Source organism: Poecilia mexicana, unplaced genomic scaffold (genome assembly GCF_051168715.1).
Source record: "Poecilia mexicana isolate PSO_F unplaced genomic scaffold, ASM5116871v1 scaffold_9, whole genome shotgun sequence".
NCBI lineage: Eukaryota > Metazoa > Chordata > Actinopteri > Cyprinodontiformes > Poeciliidae > Poecilia > Poecilia mexicana.
Window position 1 is genome coordinate 9,299,086 of NW_028263378.1, and position 21,170 is coordinate 9,320,255.

General features: G+C 37.5%; 1 protein-coding gene across 2 annotated transcripts; it reads right to left on the bottom strand.

Moving 5' to 3' along the window:
- Positions 1-2,884: 2,884 nt before the first annotated feature.
- On the bottom strand, positions 2,885-21,140 carry LOC106926607 (somatomedin-B and thrombospondin type-1 domain-containing protein). Of its 2 annotated transcripts, none has more exons than XM_015001639.2 (5): positions 19,485-21,140; positions 9,260-9,442; positions 8,497-8,587; positions 5,059-5,217; positions 2,885-4,911 (listed from the first exon to the last, which is right to left on the bottom strand). In XM_015001639.2, exons 1-5 carry the CDS (start codon positions 19,732-19,734, stop codon positions 4,806-4,808), a joined length of 789 nt encoding a protein of 262 aa, XP_014857125.2. In that variant the 5' UTR covers positions 19,735-21,140; the 3' UTR covers positions 2,885-4,805. The 2 variants fall into 2 exon arrangements, with proteins under 2 accessions (XP_014857125.2, XP_014857124.2); XM_015001638.2 differs by having other exon boundaries at positions 9,260-9,445.
- Between the last annotated feature and the right edge of the window lie 30 nt (positions 21,141-21,170).

Here is a 21,170-nt window from a genome sequence, read left to right on the forward strand (position 1 = left end):
TAAAAGGATGTATTTTGTGCTAGAACTGGATAAGAAAACATTTGTTATTCTTTAATTACTAAGAGAACATTTTAGCTATCTCTGTTATTAAATTATTTCACTTCTGGAGTGTGTGCCACCTGTGCTGCTGTGAATAGATCATCTCCCAATGTTAGGCTATCCATTCATTATCATTCCTCTGTGTTAGACCAGCTGCTCCCACGGACACAACAAGCATTCATCAGCATGACTTGCTAATTACAGTATCGGCCTCCTCAACATATTTCAGCCATACAAAAGGAAGAAGACATTTTGGTGATGCCTTAAGCAAAACTCGTTTTGAAGCATAAGTGATGTAGAAAGGAGTGAACAGAAGCTGCCATTTAACTGTGGGAAACATGTTCATATTCCTATGTATTTTATGCATTGCGTTATTTCGTATCATTGTATTTTACATCTCAGGAGTAATGGCTCAGTTTAGATTTTGCTTTCATGCTTATATTGAGCTGATTTCTCAGTTTTTGATCACACCATAGTTCTGAATCTACACTTGTGCAAGTGTAAAATATTACAAGAATCCAGGCTTTTCTGCCAACACACAACTCAGTAAAAAATGGTTCATGGAGGGACACAACATCTTAGGTCGCTCACCCAAAATGCTCCCGCCAGAGTTTTAACCAACACCAGAAAAACAGGCCACATCAGCACACTCCTTAATTCACTGTATTTAGTTCATCAGTGACCTGTTAACCCAGTTTTGTTTAATTCAAAACTATAATTGTTTTATTGTTGTCAACATGATGATACTTTGAAATAAACATGTTTACGAGGGAAACCTAAGCTCAAGGTGGAAGCAGACATCGTTTGACAGAAGTTACCTCTTGGTTCTTTCCCTTCACAACACACATGTGGACTACAGGAACGCTTTGAACAGCTGTCGGGTCAAAAGCAAACAGTGGCCGTGTTGTGACAAAAGCAGCCAGTGTTGGAATGCCTCGCTTTTCAGGAACTGTAATCCCAGAACACACGGCTGTCGGACCCCATCAGGCACAGAGCCAGGGACGGGCCTACCTGCCCCTTGCTAAGCAGGAGCAAGGCAGCATGGGGGATGGACTGTCAGACTGACGGCTCTCTACCGCCATCGCTGCAGAGAGAAAATAAAGGGTTGTGATGACGAAGGGAAGTCTGATAGAGAGGTAGAGGAAGATTGAGGGAGGAGAGCAAAGACAGGAGGAAGACAGGTAGAGGAGACCAACCACCTTTATGAGTGACACAGAAAGCTGCAACAATCAGTTTTCTAATAAAGACATTTTTAAACATAGAGGATTTGAGATTTTGTTATCTTACGATCACAAAATCATTTTATATTCCTAAAGTGGCTATAACTGACACAGTTTTCTAATCAGAACTAATTGTACAAAATTATATCAACTGTTTGAAATGTTCCATGACATAAAGGCATTTTTTTAATTAAGTGGGTTATGTGGAGTAGCTATCAGTAGTCAGTACCTGACCAGCCACAAGCTGATTTTTGTTTTTAGTTTAAATAAATGTGTAAAGTCTCTAAAACAGCTGTAATACCTATTTGCAGTTTATTTGATGTTGAGTCATGTCAAAGTGAGACGGATGTGAAAAAATCCCTATAAAAATAGTTAAATCATTTTTTTGACTTATATTGCAGAATGCTACAAGTTATGTAGCATTCTGCCCATTTTAAATTATCTGTGAATATCTACCTCACATAAATTCAGCTCTAACTGTATTTGTAAAAATCTCTATGAAGTCTCTTTTTGTGAATGGAAGGCTGAGCAAATTTATTTATTTTATCAAAAATATCTAGCATAGAATGGGCAAGGTTTAGAGAACAGAACTGCACCTCTCATTCAGATGCAAATCATAACATTTTGGATAGACAACATGTTATGATACTTTCTGAAGTGAAGATACATGATGGATGAACACATAAAACCTTCATTTGTGGAGTATTCACATCATCCTGGCATACAGAAATACCTGCAATCAATTCCTGTGTTAGAAACAACTGTAGAAATGTCATATAAACTTTGACTTTTTGTGCAAAATCTTTGTGATTGTGTTTAAATTTGGTTTCTAAAGTCTCATGACTGTCTGAAGTTATTTCACTCATATAATGTTTGTATTTCAATTATACTGATGAGTAATGAAGAGTTCCCTGCTTTGTTGCTTTGACCATGCCAGAGCTGACATCTGCAGCTGTAAGGATTGGATAAACAGAAGTCAAATCTCAGAACAGCCTGTTGAGAAACAAGTCCACACAGAAAGTCTTGTAAATGTTTTTGCTCTTCTGTCCTTGACATGAATTGAACTCTGTAAGCCAGATCTGACACTCTGAAGGATCTTCTCTGACATGTTTGTGCTCACTTGTCGTTTAACAGTGCTTTTTCCCACGACAACTACTGACATTGAAAAGGAGCAGTACTTTCACAACCATGGTGTGGATTCTCACTATTCATCTTCAATCAACAGGGAGGCAACATGTCATTTTAGATGTACTGACACATGACTCAAGCTGTCAGGTGCATCAGAGTTTTATCTGTCCACACATTACCTTCATGCACTGACATCTCATGAATAAACCCCAAATTGCAGATTGCAAAATTACAAGCACCATCTGTCATTTTGCCAGTCATCCTCCCATCTACACACCTGAAAAATGTTGAAAATGTTGGAAATTTACGTTCACAGTTACATGTTGGCTTTTATTACAGTTTCATAAATGTTGCTATTCTTGTTGCATGTAAAAACTAGTCAAACTGAGGGATATACTTACCACTGCTATTGTCACTCTTGTTACTGAAGAGTGGAAAAATGATACATTTCAAAGAAGATATGATGCCGGAAGGAAACACACATCACTAAAACAGGATCAAAGTGGCAGTCATATATTCAGGATACACAGTACAGTTGTTTAATTTCACTATTAGGCAGTGTATGTGGTGTTACACTAACAAAAAAAATCATTAATTCTTATATAATAAATACAAAACATAAATCAAAGATGTGAGAAAGATAGAAAGTAACAGCATCAAAAACCAAAAATCCCTTTAATGACACATCAGCTTTCTTCTTAAACCAGCTGTAACAAAAACATGGACTTATTGACTGGCTGAGTCAAATTTGTATCATTGCAGTTAATATGCAGTTTATTTTGAACAGAACATCAAGGCAATGGGAAAGAAAAACAAGACAACGTGGGAAGTTTTGGGAGGAGATTCAGTTAATTAATTGCATGGGAGTAACTTGGCTTTATGTGTTATTTATGCTGGCTGATGCTCTGTTGATTAAGCTCCCCTGTGAGCAGAGATGGTTGTGAGTGAAAACATACTTGAAGGTGGGGTTTCTTGCTGTCTGAAGAGAGATCTCATGAAAATATTTTATAAGGCTCAATTTTCCAAAACAATGTTCTGATATCTGCCTGGAAACCCCTGACTGGACTCAACTCTTGACAGACTTTCTTTGTGTGTTCTCTGATCTTTTAGCAACAAAATACCTAAATGGTTGGGCAGAAAACATTTCAAAAAGGACAGACAATTTTCATGTGAACAACTTGCAAAATTTAACCATAGACCCACATTGTTAGTTGAAATAATTTATTTTTCTTAACTAACTAAATGTTTTTAACCCTTTATAGTTGAACTTGTAGTGAAAAAAGACTGTAGTGGCTGAGTAATCCTGGGTAATGTGACTTTACATGGTCTGCTAAGTTATCCCACTTAGACAGGCACAGAAAGTGGCTGAAACAGATTTACAATGTTCAAAAGAACAAATGCTTCTTCTAAGTGTTTTGTCTTCATACGATGAACTTGTGCCGCAGTGAAATAAGTTATACCAGCAAAATTATCAACAAGTCACATGAAAACAAAACCTAAACATGCTGATAAGGTAGAGAAACAAAAGATAAAGCTATGCCTTTTTTAGACAGAGCACTGTCAGAGCATTATTGTTATTATACCTTTTTGAGAATGAGCTACAGCAAAAATACCTGTTGCTGTCAGAAAACACAGACAGAGACTCCAGATCCCGAAACATTGTTGCTGAGTGAGTTAAACACTTTATCAACGAAGCTTCAGACTGTTAACTCTAAAAGAACTGGATTAGTTTGAGGAATGAAAGACATGAATACAGACCATTATATTGAAACCATGAGGACAGACAGAAGAGGAGAGAGCCTGACAAATGTCATAACGCTGGCACCTGAGTGATCAGTACCCAGTCATCCCAATCGTTGTACTTTTTTATGAAATATTTGTAAAAATGAAATTGTAGAGCATGCATACATTTTATCAGTATTTACAGCATCTTCAGCACAGATGTTTAGACTTCTTTGGATGATCTTTTTAAACTGTGGGCAGCACCTGCTCTTTCGTCTTTAACTTTTAGATACAACAAGGTTTAGCTATAAAGGCACATACAAAGTACACAGAAACCAACACAAGTATAAAATGTATGAATAAAAATACAAGATTTTTCAGATTTATACGTTTTGCATTAGCACACACATTTGCATTGATGGAGGTAGATAGCAAAGATTCAGAGGTATAAAAATGTAGGCTCCGCAGTGGTTTTGATGTGCAGCTATGTGGCTTTTAAACTTGAAGAGAAGACGTGCAAGAATTTCAACGTGATTAATTACTAGGATATACAGTACAGAGGATGAGATGACAAGTGGCAGGATGCAGCTGTTTTCCATGAGTTGTCAGGACAGAAGGGTCTGGGTTCCCTAGCAGGGCTCTCCTCAGGTGGAAGAGGCTCTCTGAGGGCAATCAGATCCCTACAATCAGATCGGCTCAAACAAAAAGGACAGAGTAAGGAGGACAGCGGCAGTGCTCAGAAGATAGCTCCCGCATCCAGGAACCATGGCAACCAGGAGTAGATGCTACAGTCCAGAAGGTCCTGGAAAATAAAAATAAAAAATAGCAAGAGGATTAATAATTACTGTTTAAAAATACTGACTGAACTTGTTTCACAAAAATTTTATTTCTCAACAAAGTAAGAGTTTTGGCTGCAGCAAACTGGTTAAATTCCAGTTTGTCTTTTTACCTAATTCCCTCTATGCCATCTCCTGCGCAGCGATCAGACTTTGACATGGCATCACTTTGACACTCTGCGCAGACCAGCCGCTCTCGCACCAGCTGAGCACTCCACAGCTTGAGCCTGCATGCAGCACTGGCCTGCTTCACCCTGAGGTACACACAGTAACTGCAGGAGGACAGCACAAAAAGGGAGCGAAAGGAAAAATGATTCAGAAAACCTGAGTTTATACATGATTCAAAAGCACAAAGAAACAAATATTGATCATTTAGAAACCTGTACATGCTTCTCTGTGAGAACTAAGGAAGGTTTTTTTTACTCAGCTCTCCAGCATGTTGTTCTTTGGTTGGATGTCAGTGGAGCTTCTCCAACAAAAAAGAGAAATGGAAAAAAATAACCAGATGGAGATGTTGGGACACATCTATGCTGTAAGAAATTGTAAAAAAGTCTTCCTTCTCCAAAACAATTCAGTCTAATGTACCTAGACTAAATATAAGAGCATCAGTAACTGATTTGTTCCTTTTGAAGGTGATCCAGCAGTGTCATGGTCAACACGGCTCAGTCTGCAGACTGGAAACAGTTACGGTCTTTTTTCTCCTCTAATAGCTGTGCTCTTTGAACTCCGCTCTGCTATTTATGTTGTCTGTGACTTGCACAGCTTTGACTAAACACGAGTGTCAGTGGGAGGATTCTTCAACGAAAACATGAGTCTTTAGCTTCTCTATTCCCTGGATTTCACAGTGACATTTCGGCAGGCACTGCTTTCGTTTTCTTTCTAGGAAAATAAGGAGCCCTAACCCTAACAAAGAAGAAAAAGAGTGCCTTCTAAAACTTTACAAAATTATCAATGTATTAGGTCATATTAAATGTAAAACTTATATTAGAAACACAAGCACAAGCACATTACTGCTAAGTGGAAGAAAAAAATGTTATTGTTCTAATTTTTCTATTTTACAAATAAAAAACTAACTGAAAGTGTTGTATTTGTATTAAAGTGAGAGAAATGGCAAGGAGAGAAATAATCAGTCGTCAAAGGACTAAATGTCACTCTGGAAGTGCTGCAAACATCCACTGTTCCAGTGGTAAAATCTCTTTTTAAGGAACTATTTGTGCTTTCCTCAAAAAATGTCCTTTGTTGTAAGATAGCTACACAAAGTCTTTTGCAAAAATCCATGCAAAAAACAAAACAAGTGTGAATGCTCTGATGCAAAAAAAAATTTTTTTTTGCCCATTTTTTGGGCCATCATTGAAATGTTTTATTCAGTAACTTAATACACATTGAGTAAATAATTTGCATACAGCGAAGCCTTTATTTCTGCAAATCATCCGTCTACAGCTAAAACAAACTCAACACTTACTTTCTTTAAGAATAAAATATTACATCAGACAAATAAAAAAATGACATAGAAATGTGGGCTTATCTAAATTCAGAATGAGTTGCAAGACCTGAAAACTGACGTTCACATATGGTCTTCAGACAGCCTGCCACACTTTTCAGATTTTTTCTTTACAAAGTATTTTGAAAACCATGAATTAATTTTCTTTTGTTTTAATATTATGGGCTATGTTGTGTTGCTATATGACACAAATCCCAAATACATTGAGTTTTGTGATTATAATCTTGCAAATACTAACAGAAGGTTTCCCATTAGACTCTAAAAATAGATTATCTTTTAGATGTACTAAAATGCACAATATCTTCTCTCTGATTTAAGTAAAAACTTGCTTCAATAACTAATTCCAGTCGCTGTAAACCTGTTAATACCACAATAGCACACATGTTCATGCTGTGTCTCAGACTCCAAAATTTAAGACAGAGTTTTAAGAAATTTGAGGACAATTTGAGGACAAGATTAATTTCATGTCTCTTGGGTCAATTTCCATGACAACAGCAGTAATACACCAGATGTCTGTTTGAAGTCATATGTGCTCAGCTTCATTTATGAGGACTCAGAGTTCCCTGGTGCTTTCCTTTTCAGCCAAAACAAAGAGATCTCATGTCCATTCTAATCAGGCTTAATGGCTCAGAGTAGACAGGAAACGAGTCACGACTCTGTTCTCTTGTTTTTGAGCAGTTCAAATAGCACTGCAATCAGCTCTGATCAAAAATAACATGCAGTGAGAGGTCAGTCCACGGTACACAGCCAAAGCACAGGGAAACATTGGCCTTAGTCTGTGTTCTCTAATCTTCATGCAAAACTGATTTTAGCGTGACCTTTGAACTGACGTCAAAACTGATATGAACCAAGACAAAAATGCTGCAGCTTTGAAGACTCGTTTTCCATATTAGAATGAGCTAGAGGTAAAAGTTCACTTGAAAAATGCAGGGCATTTTCCACCAAATCGGAATGAAAATTCAGTCTAAATCCATCCATCCAGTGTTGATATCCGCTTGTGCCTATTTTTGCCAAGAGGCGGGGCACATTGTGTAGGGCTCGCCAGTCCATCACAGGGAAACACAGAGGCACAAAGGACACACAAACATGCATCCATATACTCATCTAAAGGCTCGTTTAACCCCTTAACTGTCCTCATAACTCTTACATGCTCACTGTACTAATGGCAGAGAAACAAACTGTTTATCCGTCGTTATCGGCGACCATGCTAACTAGTCTGAGTGATCATGACAGCCTCTGCTATCGGGAAGAAGCAGTACTGTAGCAGAGAGCAAGAAGGGGAGTGTAGCTGTGAGAAGTGTAGCACATGTACAAGCCTGATTGACAGAGCTAAGACCTGCCTCCAGGCTCTGATTGGCTGTTTTTAGTTAGCGCTGCGAGAACTGGGAGAAGGCAGAGGAGTTAAACTTTTTCACACATTATCTGTCTCATACTGTCATGACATAGTGACATTTTTAACACGCACGTTCAGAAAATTTGTTACATACTGCAGCTTTAAGAGGTCAAACAACAATTATAACAAACATGATTTAGGACTCTGGGAAGCCGAAGTACCCGGAGCAGAAATCAAACATGTACATGGAAAACCTGCAGAATCTTTTAAAATTTGAGGAACAAATAAAGATTATTTTATTTAAATGGAAAAATACAATGAGGTTGTGATATCAGAAAGTTTACTCCGTGACTCCTTAAAAAGTCATTACGGCTCTTATTGGAAGCGAATGCACTCATTAGTGAGGTTGGTTGTTTACGATGCTAGAGGCAGACACCCAGCTGTAAACTGTTATGCGGCTCTATCTAAACATATTCAGAGCCTGAAAATGTGATATTTGTGATTTCCAAACAGAATTTGAAGTGATTTTTGTCATCTAAAACAAGTCAACATATTTAAACAAACCTCCAGGGACAGATGTCACCTTTTTATGTGGTTTAATTTTCCTATAAGGAGAAGTTAAAAAAACACCTCAGTTTCAACAATTATTTTTTGTTGCTGTTATTTGTAATAAAACAGACAACATACAGTATATATTGTAGTGTGGTGTGGCATTACCTGTCCTTCTCCTCCTTCATCAGCATGTGGGGTCGTCTCCAAGGGTCCTTGAAGTTCCTCTTGAAAGAATCAGGCAGGATTTTTGCCACCTCTAAAGTTAAGTGGTGGAGATACAAACAAAAAAGAAATCAAAGTTCAAATACATCTCCATCAGTAGTTTTGGCAGCACAAGAAAAGATAAAAGATAAAAATCCTAACCTTTTAGCAATTTCTTAATTTGTGAAGCTTGACATATATCTATATAGACAGCATGTTCTCATATCTTTCATGTTTGAAAAATGGCCAAGGGAAAGCAGAGTATGTGATACGTCATATTTACACCTCTCCTTGCTGGTGTATCGTGTTGGATTATACTCCTGCAATAAAAGTTTAGCTAATTTTTTCTACTTTGACTTTTTGTATGTCCTTACCAGCTGCATACTGTATCTCAATCTGCTGCTCGGCCGATTGCTCAAGCTGTTTAGATGAGTCAGAGTGACACAGGCCAGTGTTTTACTCTGTTTTCTGAAGAAATGCTCTACTTGCATCAGAATTATCAGTGTCCTGGTATCTTACAGTCTGGAAAACCTCTTAATAGTGAAGTCTGTGACTGAGGTGATGAAATATTCCAGCTGGATGTCGGATGTCACAACAGATGTTTGGAAACTTGTTGTTTAAAGTGCAACTCCTAACAAGACCTCTTGTCTAAAACACTTAATATGTAACAGAGTCTAGACAAGGAGTTCTCACATGTAGATCAGAAGCAGTCACACAAAGGTTGTACCTTTGGCATTGTCACAAATGACGTTGTTTCCGTAACACCCTCGTCTCTGTCTGAGATCTGGACAAGGGGAGCCTCCGTTCCTCGGGGGATTGGACACTTGGCGACTCCTCTCCTTGCTCCCGACTCCACACGGAGACGAGCATGACGACCAGGGACCCCATGGTCCAACCTCACAGTTGGTGGCTGCTGAGGGGTGCAGGAAATCATAGAGATATTTCACAAACAACTTTAGAGAGCTCCAAAAGATCCTCAATGAGGATAAGTTGGCTGAAGTTAGCAACAGAAGGGTTCAGCATGACTTAGTTTGATAAAGTAAACAAATCTTTAGAGACTGCAGCACATTTGTCTGTCTGTTTATCTGTATATCTAGATAATTGTTAATGTTTTTTTGTTTAACTGTTAATGTAAAACTCGTTGGCTATCAGATAAAGAAAGCAATTTTGAAGTATTATTGATATAAATTTTATTTTTAAGCAGTTTTATAAATGTTATTCAAATTTACGGAGGCTAAGATTTGTTCCCATTTTGTCATTTTACAAACACAAAATTCAATGTAGTTTTTTTGGAGGTTGAGGTGGAGGTTCACCTTCCAGCAGAAAGACAAAACTAAACGTACAGAACTAAACAAAACCGAGAAGTTTTAAAATTGCTATTTGTAGACATTTTCCAGTACAATCTGGCTGAGCCAAAGGAAAATGGACTAATATGTCAGTCTTGTTAGAAAACCAACCCAAAGGACGGGAAATGATCCAAGGGCCCTTAAATAAGACATGCCACACTTTCTGGGAGTTAAAGATATTCTCCTAATCTTTGCATTCATGTCAAAGTGTCTGGGTTTTAGCATTAGCTGCCACAAACACACACATGTATGTCTGTTTGTAGGTAGGCAGGTGGCATTGGGTAGCTGTTATTAAAAGTGATTTATGTAGGATCAGCTTCATCCCAGACACAGGAAGTCTGCAGCCCAGGTCATATGTGTGTGGTGGCTTTAGATAGAGGCTAATTGACATCCTGTCCCCTCTAGTTTTGCCCTTTAAACCCACACCCGCAAGGGCAACATAGCACATAAACAGCAGCAGCAATTAGACTTCCTGCTTAGGAGGCTGATTTGGCCAAATTACAACAAGCTAAGGGGAAGTTGTATTCCTGAGATTGCTGTTCTGATCAAAGTAAAAAAAAAAACACAAAAAAAACGATAATCAAGCCCTTTTCAGTTACCAGATTTAATGGCTGTGGGCATTTAAGGGCCTTGTTTTGAGGAGGAACCACAAACATTATAAGCAAGGCAATGAGAGGACCTAAACAAAAATAACAAAATCTGAACAAACACATCTACACCAGAATATTATTTTCACTTCCATGACATGAGAACAGAAGGAGAACAGGTGCAAATAGCATGATACTCTGAGAACCTTGGTGAAATGACAGAGAAGGAGTGGATAAATATACCATAACTGGATCTAATCTCCCCCGCCACATAAAGGGTTCCACTCTTTCTTTATAAAACTCATCCAACCATCAGTACAATACTGCGATTGAATAATTGTGTGTGCGTGCGCGTGTGTGTGTGTGGGAGGAAAAAGGGGCTTTTAAGGTGCCGCCTGCTTGGCTCATTCCCAAGCCAAATTTTGAGAGGAGAGAGGGCGGCGTGGTGACACGGCGGATCCACAAAGCCACTGTGGAATCTGTGAATTCCTGAACATTAGTGCTTTCAACCTGACACTTTACTTTCCCACAAAACATGTGCATACAGGAACTTACAAAAGTATTAACACGCTTAAACTTTTTTGAATTAGATTTTTCAGTTGCAGTCACAAAAAATTATGTTATTTTAACTGGATGTAACAAACTAAGAAAAAGTGGGGCACGATTAGTACACTAAAAGCAAAGAATACACCCATCCATCCATCCATGCATTCATTGTCTACACCTGGTTATCCATACAGAGACATGTGGGGCTACTGCCTAGCTATAGCAGTCAATGGATGGAGGAAGTATGCACCATGTACAGGTCACCAGTTCGTCACAAGCAATACCCAGAGCCTTCTTGCTGCAAGGCAACAGTGCTAATAAATGTGGCATGTAGATTATAATACATTTTTAAAAATTTTATTTATGCATTAAATTAGTTAAATTAGCATGAGCTAATTTAATGAATGTTCAGTGAATGTTCAGTGAGCACAATTCACAACTCTAATTGTCCTTAGACATTAGCATTGTCTGAGGACAGTTAGAAATTAGAAAACTTGTAAATTTTCATTCTATGTAAAGAATGTACACTGAGTTTTCTCACTGTTATAAGTTAGAGTTTTGGGAAAATGTCTAATTCCACTGGCAGATTATCACTTATAGCTAATACTTTTTCATTAATATTAAGGGATCATTGGCTGAAAACAAGCTCATACTGAAAAGTTACATATAAATTAGTGGAGTCTTATCTCAAGTGTACTAAGATTTTTGTGTTTTTTTGCAGTATATTAAAACATATTTTTTCTTGGATAAGATCCCAATAAGACATATCGAGGTTTGCTTTTGTAATGTGATATGAATAGTTTTGAAACACACCATTTACATACACATGAACACAAACCTACACACAAAGGATTGGGGAATTTCCACTTTGCTTCATCTTCATATAAAACACACAGAAACGTTCTCTTGAGAAGAATTTCAAAGATAAATGGGTGAAAAGCGTAATAACTTCCTACTTATGCCTTCTACGCCCTTTCTTATCCTGACATGCCTTTCCTTCCTCTTGCACAGAGCAGTTTTAATGTTGTTACTTTTGCCCTTTTTTTTAGCAGCACAAACACAAACAGGCAGGACGCTTTAGGTTTTGCTGCAGTGAAATCGGTTCTGTTTAATGGTTTAAACACCCACAGGGGGACAGAACTATTTTTACCCCACTCATCAACACACTCATGCAAACAGGAATAAGGTTTTTTTCTGGAAGCATAAACCTGTTGGCCCTTTGCCCCAAAAGCATTTTTTTTTAAGTATTTACAGATTAGAAGTTTTGTTTTTGCCTCACTGAAATCTACAACTGAACCTCCACTCTGAACCATAGACAATATAGCCGTTCACCATAATCAGAGTAGAGGCCAACTTTCCAAATTTTATAATATTTTACTTTTAGCTCCCAAAGAAAATAGTCTTGCATATTTACAAGCTTGGAAAACTGATCTGCAAACGGAAATCCCTGAGGATGAATGGAATAACTCATGTCTATTGGCACAAATGCAAATTATTAACACAAGGTTTAGACTATTACAATACAAATGGTTATTTAGAACCTATATCACTCCTGTAAAACTTCACCATTTTAATTCAAATATTCCTGGTATCTGTGTTAAATGTAATATAGATAAGGGTACTCTTTTCCATTGTATGTGGCAATGTGTAGAGCTTCAAACTTTCTGGAAGGAGGTTATTATGTTCATCTCCCGTTTGATCGAACAGGATGTTCCAGTGGACAGTAAACTTTGCTTGCTGCATATTTTTCCAGACGGATTTAAAGGTCCTACAAAGAGACAGAAGCTTGTGAGTTTTTGCCTCTTGCAGGCTAAACATTTGATTGCTCTGAAGTGGAGGAAAACAGAAAGACCAAAGATAAATGAATGGATTAAACTATTGAGCAACAACCTGGCAATGGAAAAACTGACATATTTAACAAAAGGAAAGCTTGAAGACTTTAAAGATATTTGGTTTCCCTTCCTACGTCTTGTCAAATACTGTGACATGTAAAGCTAATTTTTCTTTTCTTTTTGTGTAGATACAGTGAGCCCTGGGGTTCACTGTTCTTTTTGGGTGGGGGGAGGGAATGCACTGTATGTTCATTTTTTATTTTATTTATTTATTTTATTTTATTTTATTTTATTTTACCTTTTTTTTGTTTTTTGTGTGTGTATTGTGTGTGTGTATGTGTGTTTTTGTATGTCTGTATAGCAGAAAACTCTAATAAAACTATCTTGAGAAAAACAAAAAACAAAAAAAAAACCTGTTGGCCCCGAGCTGCCAGAGGTCAGGAGGAAATGATCAAACTGTGGTGGGGCCCAACTTGCTCCTGGTGCCACCCACATGCTAACCCTGACAGTCTGGATCACACAGTCACCATTGTGCCCCGTTTGCATTGTGGAGGAGAAAGTCCCAGTTGGACAGCCTCACACCAACTCTGACCTCTGACCCCAATACAGGAAACAAATGGTGTTTGTTGCCCTATTTACTTGGGAAAATTCAGCTTTATGAGTTTTATGCTACAATCATTTTTCCTAAACAAATATTCCTTGAGCATTATTAAATATTTTGAGAGACATTAGATCCCAATATTGAAGCCAGGGAAAGAAAAAAATGATTACTGTGTCAAATATGTCCTAATTATTTATTTTTTTCAAGTTATATAAGAACAATTTCTTTTCACTACAAAAACATGCAATCTTACCAGGTATTTTTGGTCTAGTTTCTAACGCAAATATCTTAGTACACTTGAAATAAAACAAACTAACATACAAGTAACTTTTCAGCAAGACACAGAGGCAAGCTTTAAGTGAATAATTCCTTAATATTGATTTTTTAAAAAGTCCTTGTTCCATTGGCAGATAAATTAACTTATAACATGGGGAAAATATAAGTTAAATAATCTGTCAGAGGAACAAAGATTGTTTTCATCAATATTAAGGAATTATTTACTTAAGACAAGCTCCTATAACTTCCTTAAAAAGTTACTAGTAAGTTAGTTTTGTCTTATTTCATGCGTTATAAGATATTTGCACGAGAAACTAAAATACTTGGTAATAGTTTGTGGTCTTGCAGTCTTTTGTTTTGTTTTCTGTTTACGATAAGTTAGTATGATGTGATGGCTTTAAGATGAAAGTAAGTGATGCTTTTTATTTATCTTGTAATGTTTCAGCATGAAACTGAAAGTGTTGTCCTGTTAAAGAGGCGTTAAAGGAGCTCAGACAATTTGCCAAAATGTTAAATGTATTTGTAGAATTTGTCACAAGTATGAATCGCCTCCATACTTTCCCTTTTACTCGGATAAGAAGCATTTTTTTTAATAACATAAAAAAAAACAATTAGCTGTATCTGTTTTGTCTTCCACTAGGCCTTGTTCTGCTCCATCTGTTGCCTTTTTTTGGTTGCTTTTTGCTCCCCTTCCCCCTCTGGTTTTCTGATGGGATGCAGATGTCCAGCTGGTGTCTGAAAGGCCACGTTCTGTCTCCTTCCCAATACAGTGAGTCCCACTGGGCCAAGGTCTGACCGCTGTTAACATTTAGGAACATCAACAAAGGAAACACAATAAAACCACAAGTCTGGCGAAACCTTTGATGGGGATGAATTTTTCTAATAACAGCATAAACAGGAACAGCAAACAAACCAACCCTTTAACAAGGATTAATTAAAACACTTTTGTCTTAAACTCTTTGCACTCTTCCCCAGACAACCATAAAACCCTAAAGAATCAGAGAAATTAATTAATCTAAGGGTATGACTTCAACACTGTCGTCATTCAAAAGAAGTATTTGTATTTAGAGACTCCTATGCTTTAACAGTGAAGTACTTAACGTCACTAAAGTCGCCTCAGTTTTGAATTCATTGCTTTATGTTCGAGGCAATAACAGTTGGGCAAGTTTAGAAAGTGTTGGAATTTTAAGTTTTATCATCTGACAACATACAAAATGAACTTTTAAAGCCACAATCTGACCTATATGAGAATGTTCATGTAAAGTGAACTTAAAATATATGAACAGTAAATATGACCAGGGAAATTGATAAGGAGGAGATCATCAAGTGTTGAAATGGATATGAACCAAACGTGATTGTGATTTCCCAAAAATCAGTGGAAAATTTGAACCACATGGTGAATCTCAATTGAAATGTAATTGATATGCAAATTTGTATTTGTTCGTGCCAATAGACAATAGTTTCAAAATTGTTTCAATATTATTTCAGATAAATTACCATGCTCTTTTGTTTCCTTTTTTTTCCTTCTCTGGTTTACATTTTTTCCCTGTGAACCTTTTATTTGTTTCCAGTCATGAAGCAGATGTTGGACATCAACTTTGCAATCAGGACTTTTCCAAGCACAGGAAACTAAATGAAGAGCAATGAATGCCACAGCAGCTGTGACATTTCATGTGGAAGGGAGACTGAACAGGAAACAAGGTAAAGGAGGAGTGGAAATAAATGGAAAAAGGACGAAGAGATACCCGAGTGAAAGAAGCCAGATATCTGCAGCAGAGGGAGGCATGTGAGTGCATTTAAGGTGAAGAACCTGTCTTGTTGTCAGAGTGAACACAACCAGAGCGCTGGAGCATAAAGGAGCCGCCTCCTCCAGATTTTTGAGGATCTGCATGATCTTTACAGTCTGTGCAGTAAAGATGAGCAATTACTTTGACTGAAAACACGCTGTGAACATGAAATTTATGACAGAACTCCTTCAAGGGGCTTTCTGTGTCAAGGGCAGATCCTCATCCAATTAAAACAGAAAAGAGACAACCTTAACAAGAACTCTCTGTTTCTGCTTCTTTAATTTTTCCTTGGAAATGTCCTTAAATTTCCTAATGAGCAAATAGAGTTGAATTGTATTGAGTTGAGTTAAATTTGACCAAATCAAAACCAAACCAACATATTGGTCAAATCCAATCCTGTCAACTGAGACTCCAGGTCATCAGGATTAGCAACAGGTTGATCTTCAAATATCACATTATTAACAGTGCGTGTGTATTTTTAAGATCAATGATTCATCTTAATATCCAGAAAAAAAAATTAACCCAAAATATCATGAGAGCATGTCGACCTCCATCCAAATCTGTAACTCATGGGCTTTATATCGAGGAAAAATAAAACTCAATTCAGTTTAAAATTACTTTTAAAACTATTTTAGAGGCTTTTCTCCCTCCATAATTGTTTAGCAAGTATTGCAATATATACAACAACTACAAAGCTGAACATATTTCATTGTGCTTGACATTTTGTATGATCCTTTGCTCTATTTTTAGACTTTGTGGTTTGTCTTTGAAAACCGTTTGATTGTTTTGGTTTGGCTGGTTTTGTTTCATGCTCCTTGTTCCTGTTTTATGTTCTGTCTGTTCTGAGTTATGGTTTTAGTTGACCTTGCCTTCTGGTCTGGTTACACACTTGCTCTAGTTTCTGATTACCCTAACAGTTTGAAATTATATCTCTTTCAGGATGCATGCAGGCTGGTTGCCAGTTGTTTCTTACTTTTTGTGTTTCTGCTGTGATGCTTTGAATTTTCCTTTAAAAAATGGGATTTTCTGTGATTTGTCTCAACCTTTAACATCTTCCATTACAGAATTACTCCTTTCCATTACTGTGTATTTTCTTTCATACAACTACAACACAAACAGATCCCCTTATAAAAGTATTTTTCCATGCGGTACAATGAGAAAAATGAAATACAGTTCTGGAATAGATTTAGAAACCACTGCACTGATCCCCATTGAAAACCTGCTGGTTATTCCACCAAATGTTGATTCCTGATCTCTTCCTGAGTTAAAACATTTGTATTGATGTTTCTAAATGAATATAAACTTGTTTTCTTTGCATTATTTGAGGTCTGAAAGCGCTGCATCGTTTTTGTTATTTTGACCATTTCTCATCTTCTGCTAATAAATACGAAATTCTTGCTTCAAATTTCAGAGACATGTCAGTAGTTCACAGAGTAAAAGAAAAATGTTTATTTTACTCAAATATAAACCTTTAAAAAGTAAAATCAGATAAACTGATAATTTAAAGTGGTGTCTTGTTTTTTCCAGAGCTGTATTTGTTGCTTCCTGCCATCAGTAGGAAAAATTAATATTTTCAGATTTTAAAAAAATGTGTACCTTATATTAAATATCATGTTTACATACTAGAACCATCCAGGATGTCCTTCACATTGTTTAGACGCAGCATGCTTCCCCAAAAGATTTCATTTCAACACCCTACCTGGAAAAAAATGCCACCGCTTTGAAAATTGTTAACTGTTTGTGTTGTAGTCGTGATAAGCAGTGTTTTAGTCTTCTGATGTCACCCACTCTACGGTCTTTGAACTGCTGCAGCCGACCCGGGTTAATTACAGACTGTGTGCTCACCTGCTGCTGGATCAGAATCAGATAAGGTGTCTAGTATCAGGACACCAGAGCGCTTTGATGAAACCGATTAAAGCCGCCATGTGCAGCGAAAATGACTATGGTTTCAGACGACGTTTCTAAGCCTCAGAGGACGCTCACTGAGGCGCATATGCTCTAATGGTCATGGTAATTTAGCTGTACAGGTAAATTGTACCTTGTGGAAACCACATTCAGTCTGTGAAGACAAACCGCTCTGCAGCTCCTGCATCTCATCAGATGCAGCTGTCAGAGATCCTCAGAGGAAAAAACAAAAAAAACACTGTGAAACATGTGATCCATCTGCTGCATGTGGGAGTTTTGACCTCTGAGGAAGCAAACCTTCCAGACAGACTGGTAATGTCAACACGGACCTGAAGTGCTTCACTGAGCTTACTCCTGTAATTTTTATGTTTGGCAAATACATGGGACTGATTAAGAGACGCCTGAAACCCCCTCAGCTGGCTTCCTCTTTCACTGACATGCCCAAAGTGTAAAGTTTTGTTTACAGCTATTTAAAGCGGCAGTGTTATTATTTTTGTCAAGCCACAAGGACTTTGTGACGGTTTGACCCATAAAATTGAAATAAAACACATTTATCTGTAGTTGTGATGTAGTAGAGCATTCCTGAATATTATCTTTAAGACAGAAATCTTTCTCACTAAAGGACATTTACTGAGACAGATCGCATTAGTAAATTAAAAGAGGAAAACCTAGATAAGACCTATTGTAGTCTCTTAAAGGGGGTTTCGATGAATGATCTGTTGGCTTACTGAAGGTTACTGGCTCAAGTCAAAATAAGACAGTTTACACCACAGCAAAGAGACTGAACTCTACCAGTACTTGTGCTTTAATAAGAGGTTTTCTGCAGCACTTTATGAGCTGCTGTGACCCTGCAGGTGCTCATTTTGTGCACTTAAGTCAGGGATCACATTCACTCCTCATGGGTCATTTTAGCACACAACACCGTTACAACTCTCTGTCTCCTGATTGTTACATTGCAGACTAAACTCCACTGCAGTCCTCACCATCTTTGGGAGTCTCTTCCTAAGAAATCCATTCCTTCCATATATAGCAGCAGTCGAGATGACTGGGTGGAAAGAAGTGAGCCAACCATTTGTTTAACTTGTGTCTTTCTTATGATCATTCACCCCACTTTGCACTTTAAGCTGTGCAATTTCAAGCTTTAATGAGAAGGTTAAGGGTCAAAACTGCAAACCTGAAGGCAACTTCCTTTTAAAACACACACAGCAAAGACCAAATTTACCTCTCAAACCTGCAGCACAAGAGATTACTGCTGGCCTTTCGGCTACAACAGACAGCCATGATAGAGACGATGGAGACAGTTATGTGTAAAATGTCTCACAGTCTTACTGTCACCTCACTGACAGCTACCTTTGTCCATGTGGGGACTTAGAGGACCTATGAGAACAAGCCTGTGGTAGTTTTTAACGTACAGCACAAAAGAAAAACATGTTTTCTTTTTTTTAATTAAAATCACCTGAGACATACAAGATATTGATTAACCAAACATCATCTGAACTATTCTATACTGATAAGGACATGTAATCTATATCTAATAAATTAGAAAATGCATTCTCAAGAGGCTCAAATTTTGAAAACTGATCACTTTTAAGCATGTATTGATTATATTATTCATTAAGACTACATTTCTGTATTAAAATGTTACTTTTTTTATTGGTCTGATGTAAAATTCTCATCAACTGTAAGTAGAAAAGCATTATAGTTAACAGGAATAAAAGCTTTCGAACACCTGTCTGTGTGTAATGTTTCTATTTAACGTGTTTCACTTAGTAATAAAGTTCCTGAAGTAAACTGACTTTTCAATAATACTCTACATCTGTTTTTGCATATGGCTATACATGGCATTTTCCGTATTTATTTTTATGAAGTAAAACATCTGTCATTCCTTTTCAGTTTCTATTGTTAGAGATGAGTCACAGTTATAGGAGTGGGGGCATAAGGTAAGTACTCGCCCAGAACGTTATTAATGCTAAAACCGCCACTGAAAGAAACAATTAAAAAGTTTTGAAGATCTTTGGATGTTTTTTTATTTTTGGGAGTCATTTGGGAGAAAATGACCAGGAAAAACTCACCAGATATTTGACACACGTGTTGGTAGTCCTCGCAGCAGTCTCTGGTTTTTTGACAGTAGCTGTCGCAGTAGCACACCGTTTTTCTCCTCGTGTACTCAAAACAATCGTTGTCTCGGCCGGGGCAGCAGTTCTGGTTCCCCCTCTCCCTGCAGCCGGCTTCAGTAACCGGGACGAACTCACTGCAGAAAAACGCCAAATATCCACAAACTACGATCTCCATACGCACCGCGCTCCATTCCTGCGCTCCCATGACAGACTCTGTTCCAGGACCACCTGCTCTGCACTCGCACTCAGAAAAGTTTTACTCTGACAGATGTTTCACTTGTGATGTGATGAAGCTTTCGAATAAAAACAAAGTAAAACACAGTCCACCAACATGCAATCAAGTGTTGCGTAAAACTGGATCCTCTGTGCGTAAAAAAAAAACCTCTCCTGTTGGTCTGACGGACACCGCCCCTTTAGACTCAAAAATAGGTGAAGAATGATGCCAGTCTGTCGTCAGGGTCCCTTCCCTCTTACTCGCTCAATTGCATTTTATTAGAACGGATTGACCCGGCCCCCAACAGTGAAATATTTTAACTTTACAAAAGGAAAAAAAAATGCTAACGCTCAAACCGAGCAAAAATAGTTGCACTGCGCCGATCAAAATTAAATCCAAATTACGAAATAAAATTCAGCACCACGGACAGAGAAACAAATTGATTAAAAAAAAAAACAAACGAGAAAACAAAAAACAAAGACAAAGCGTGAAGTATCCAATATCCTGCAACTAAATAATTTCTACTCATTCCGTGGAAATGACAGCAAGTGCCCACTGAAAGAAAGGCTGAGGGAACAATGACGTTAGTTATGCTCCACCGCTTTTCAGTGAAAGAAGGTCAGAACAGGAGTTATAGATCACAGTGAAGCTGCAGACTTTTCTTAGGAAAACCTTGACATTTTGCTTCTTATTGCATTTAAAAAACAAACATCTGGTTAAAAATAAGATCTGGATTATATGCATCAATATAGATGTAACGCTTTCTTGTATGTTTTTTTTTTCAGACTGTAAACAGGGGTGGGGGGTAATTTGGCAGTGCAGCCTCCAGGATCTTAAATGAGATAAGGAAGAGAGAGAGTGATGATGATGATAAAATAAAGCGAGATTTCTTAATATTAAGACTGCGAAAGAGTGCATTACCAGCGAGGCATGATTGTGTGTGCAGCTGTGTTTGGGAATTTAGAGATGGACTTGAGCTACAGCGCCCTCTAGTGTGTTGGATTAAATTTGCAGCTTGAACTTTATTTCTATCTGCACTCACTTAGCCTACTAGTTAATTAAATTATTTTCTTAAGGCCAGTAAGCCAGGATATATTTTCTATGTCCTTGTAATGACAATGAGATTGAAATGTCTTATCTTCTAAATTTGTCCATATTGTACAATCTCTTTTATTCATTCTGTCTGTACATTTTGTCTTCCATCTGAATGTATGTACTAAGGGACAACAAAGACTATTTTTAGTTGTCCTAATTTTTTCTGATAAATTGCTAAGTTTCTCCTCAGATTTTAGTCAAATAATGTGTAAAGTGTGTGTGAGACAAGCACAGATGAGCAGTTCATTCACTCCAGAAATGTCTGTCCAAACTGAAATGAATAGCATCCTCTTTTGGTTCCCTCACCCTCCCATCTTTTATCAAAATCTGCA

Coding starts and splice junctions, on each gene's coding strand:
- LOC106926607 (XM_015001638.2), bottom strand. CDS start 19,734: ATGGGAGCGCAGGAATGGAGCGCGGTGCGTATGGAGATCGTAGTTTGT. Junction 8,588..9,259: donor CATTTGTGACAATGCCAAAG/GTACAACCTTTG, acceptor ACTTAACTTTAG/AGGTGGCAAAAATCCTGCCT. Junction 4,912..5,058: donor GATGGCATAGAGGGAATTAG/GTAAAAAGACAA, acceptor TTTATTTTCCAG/GACCTTCTGGACTGTAGCAT.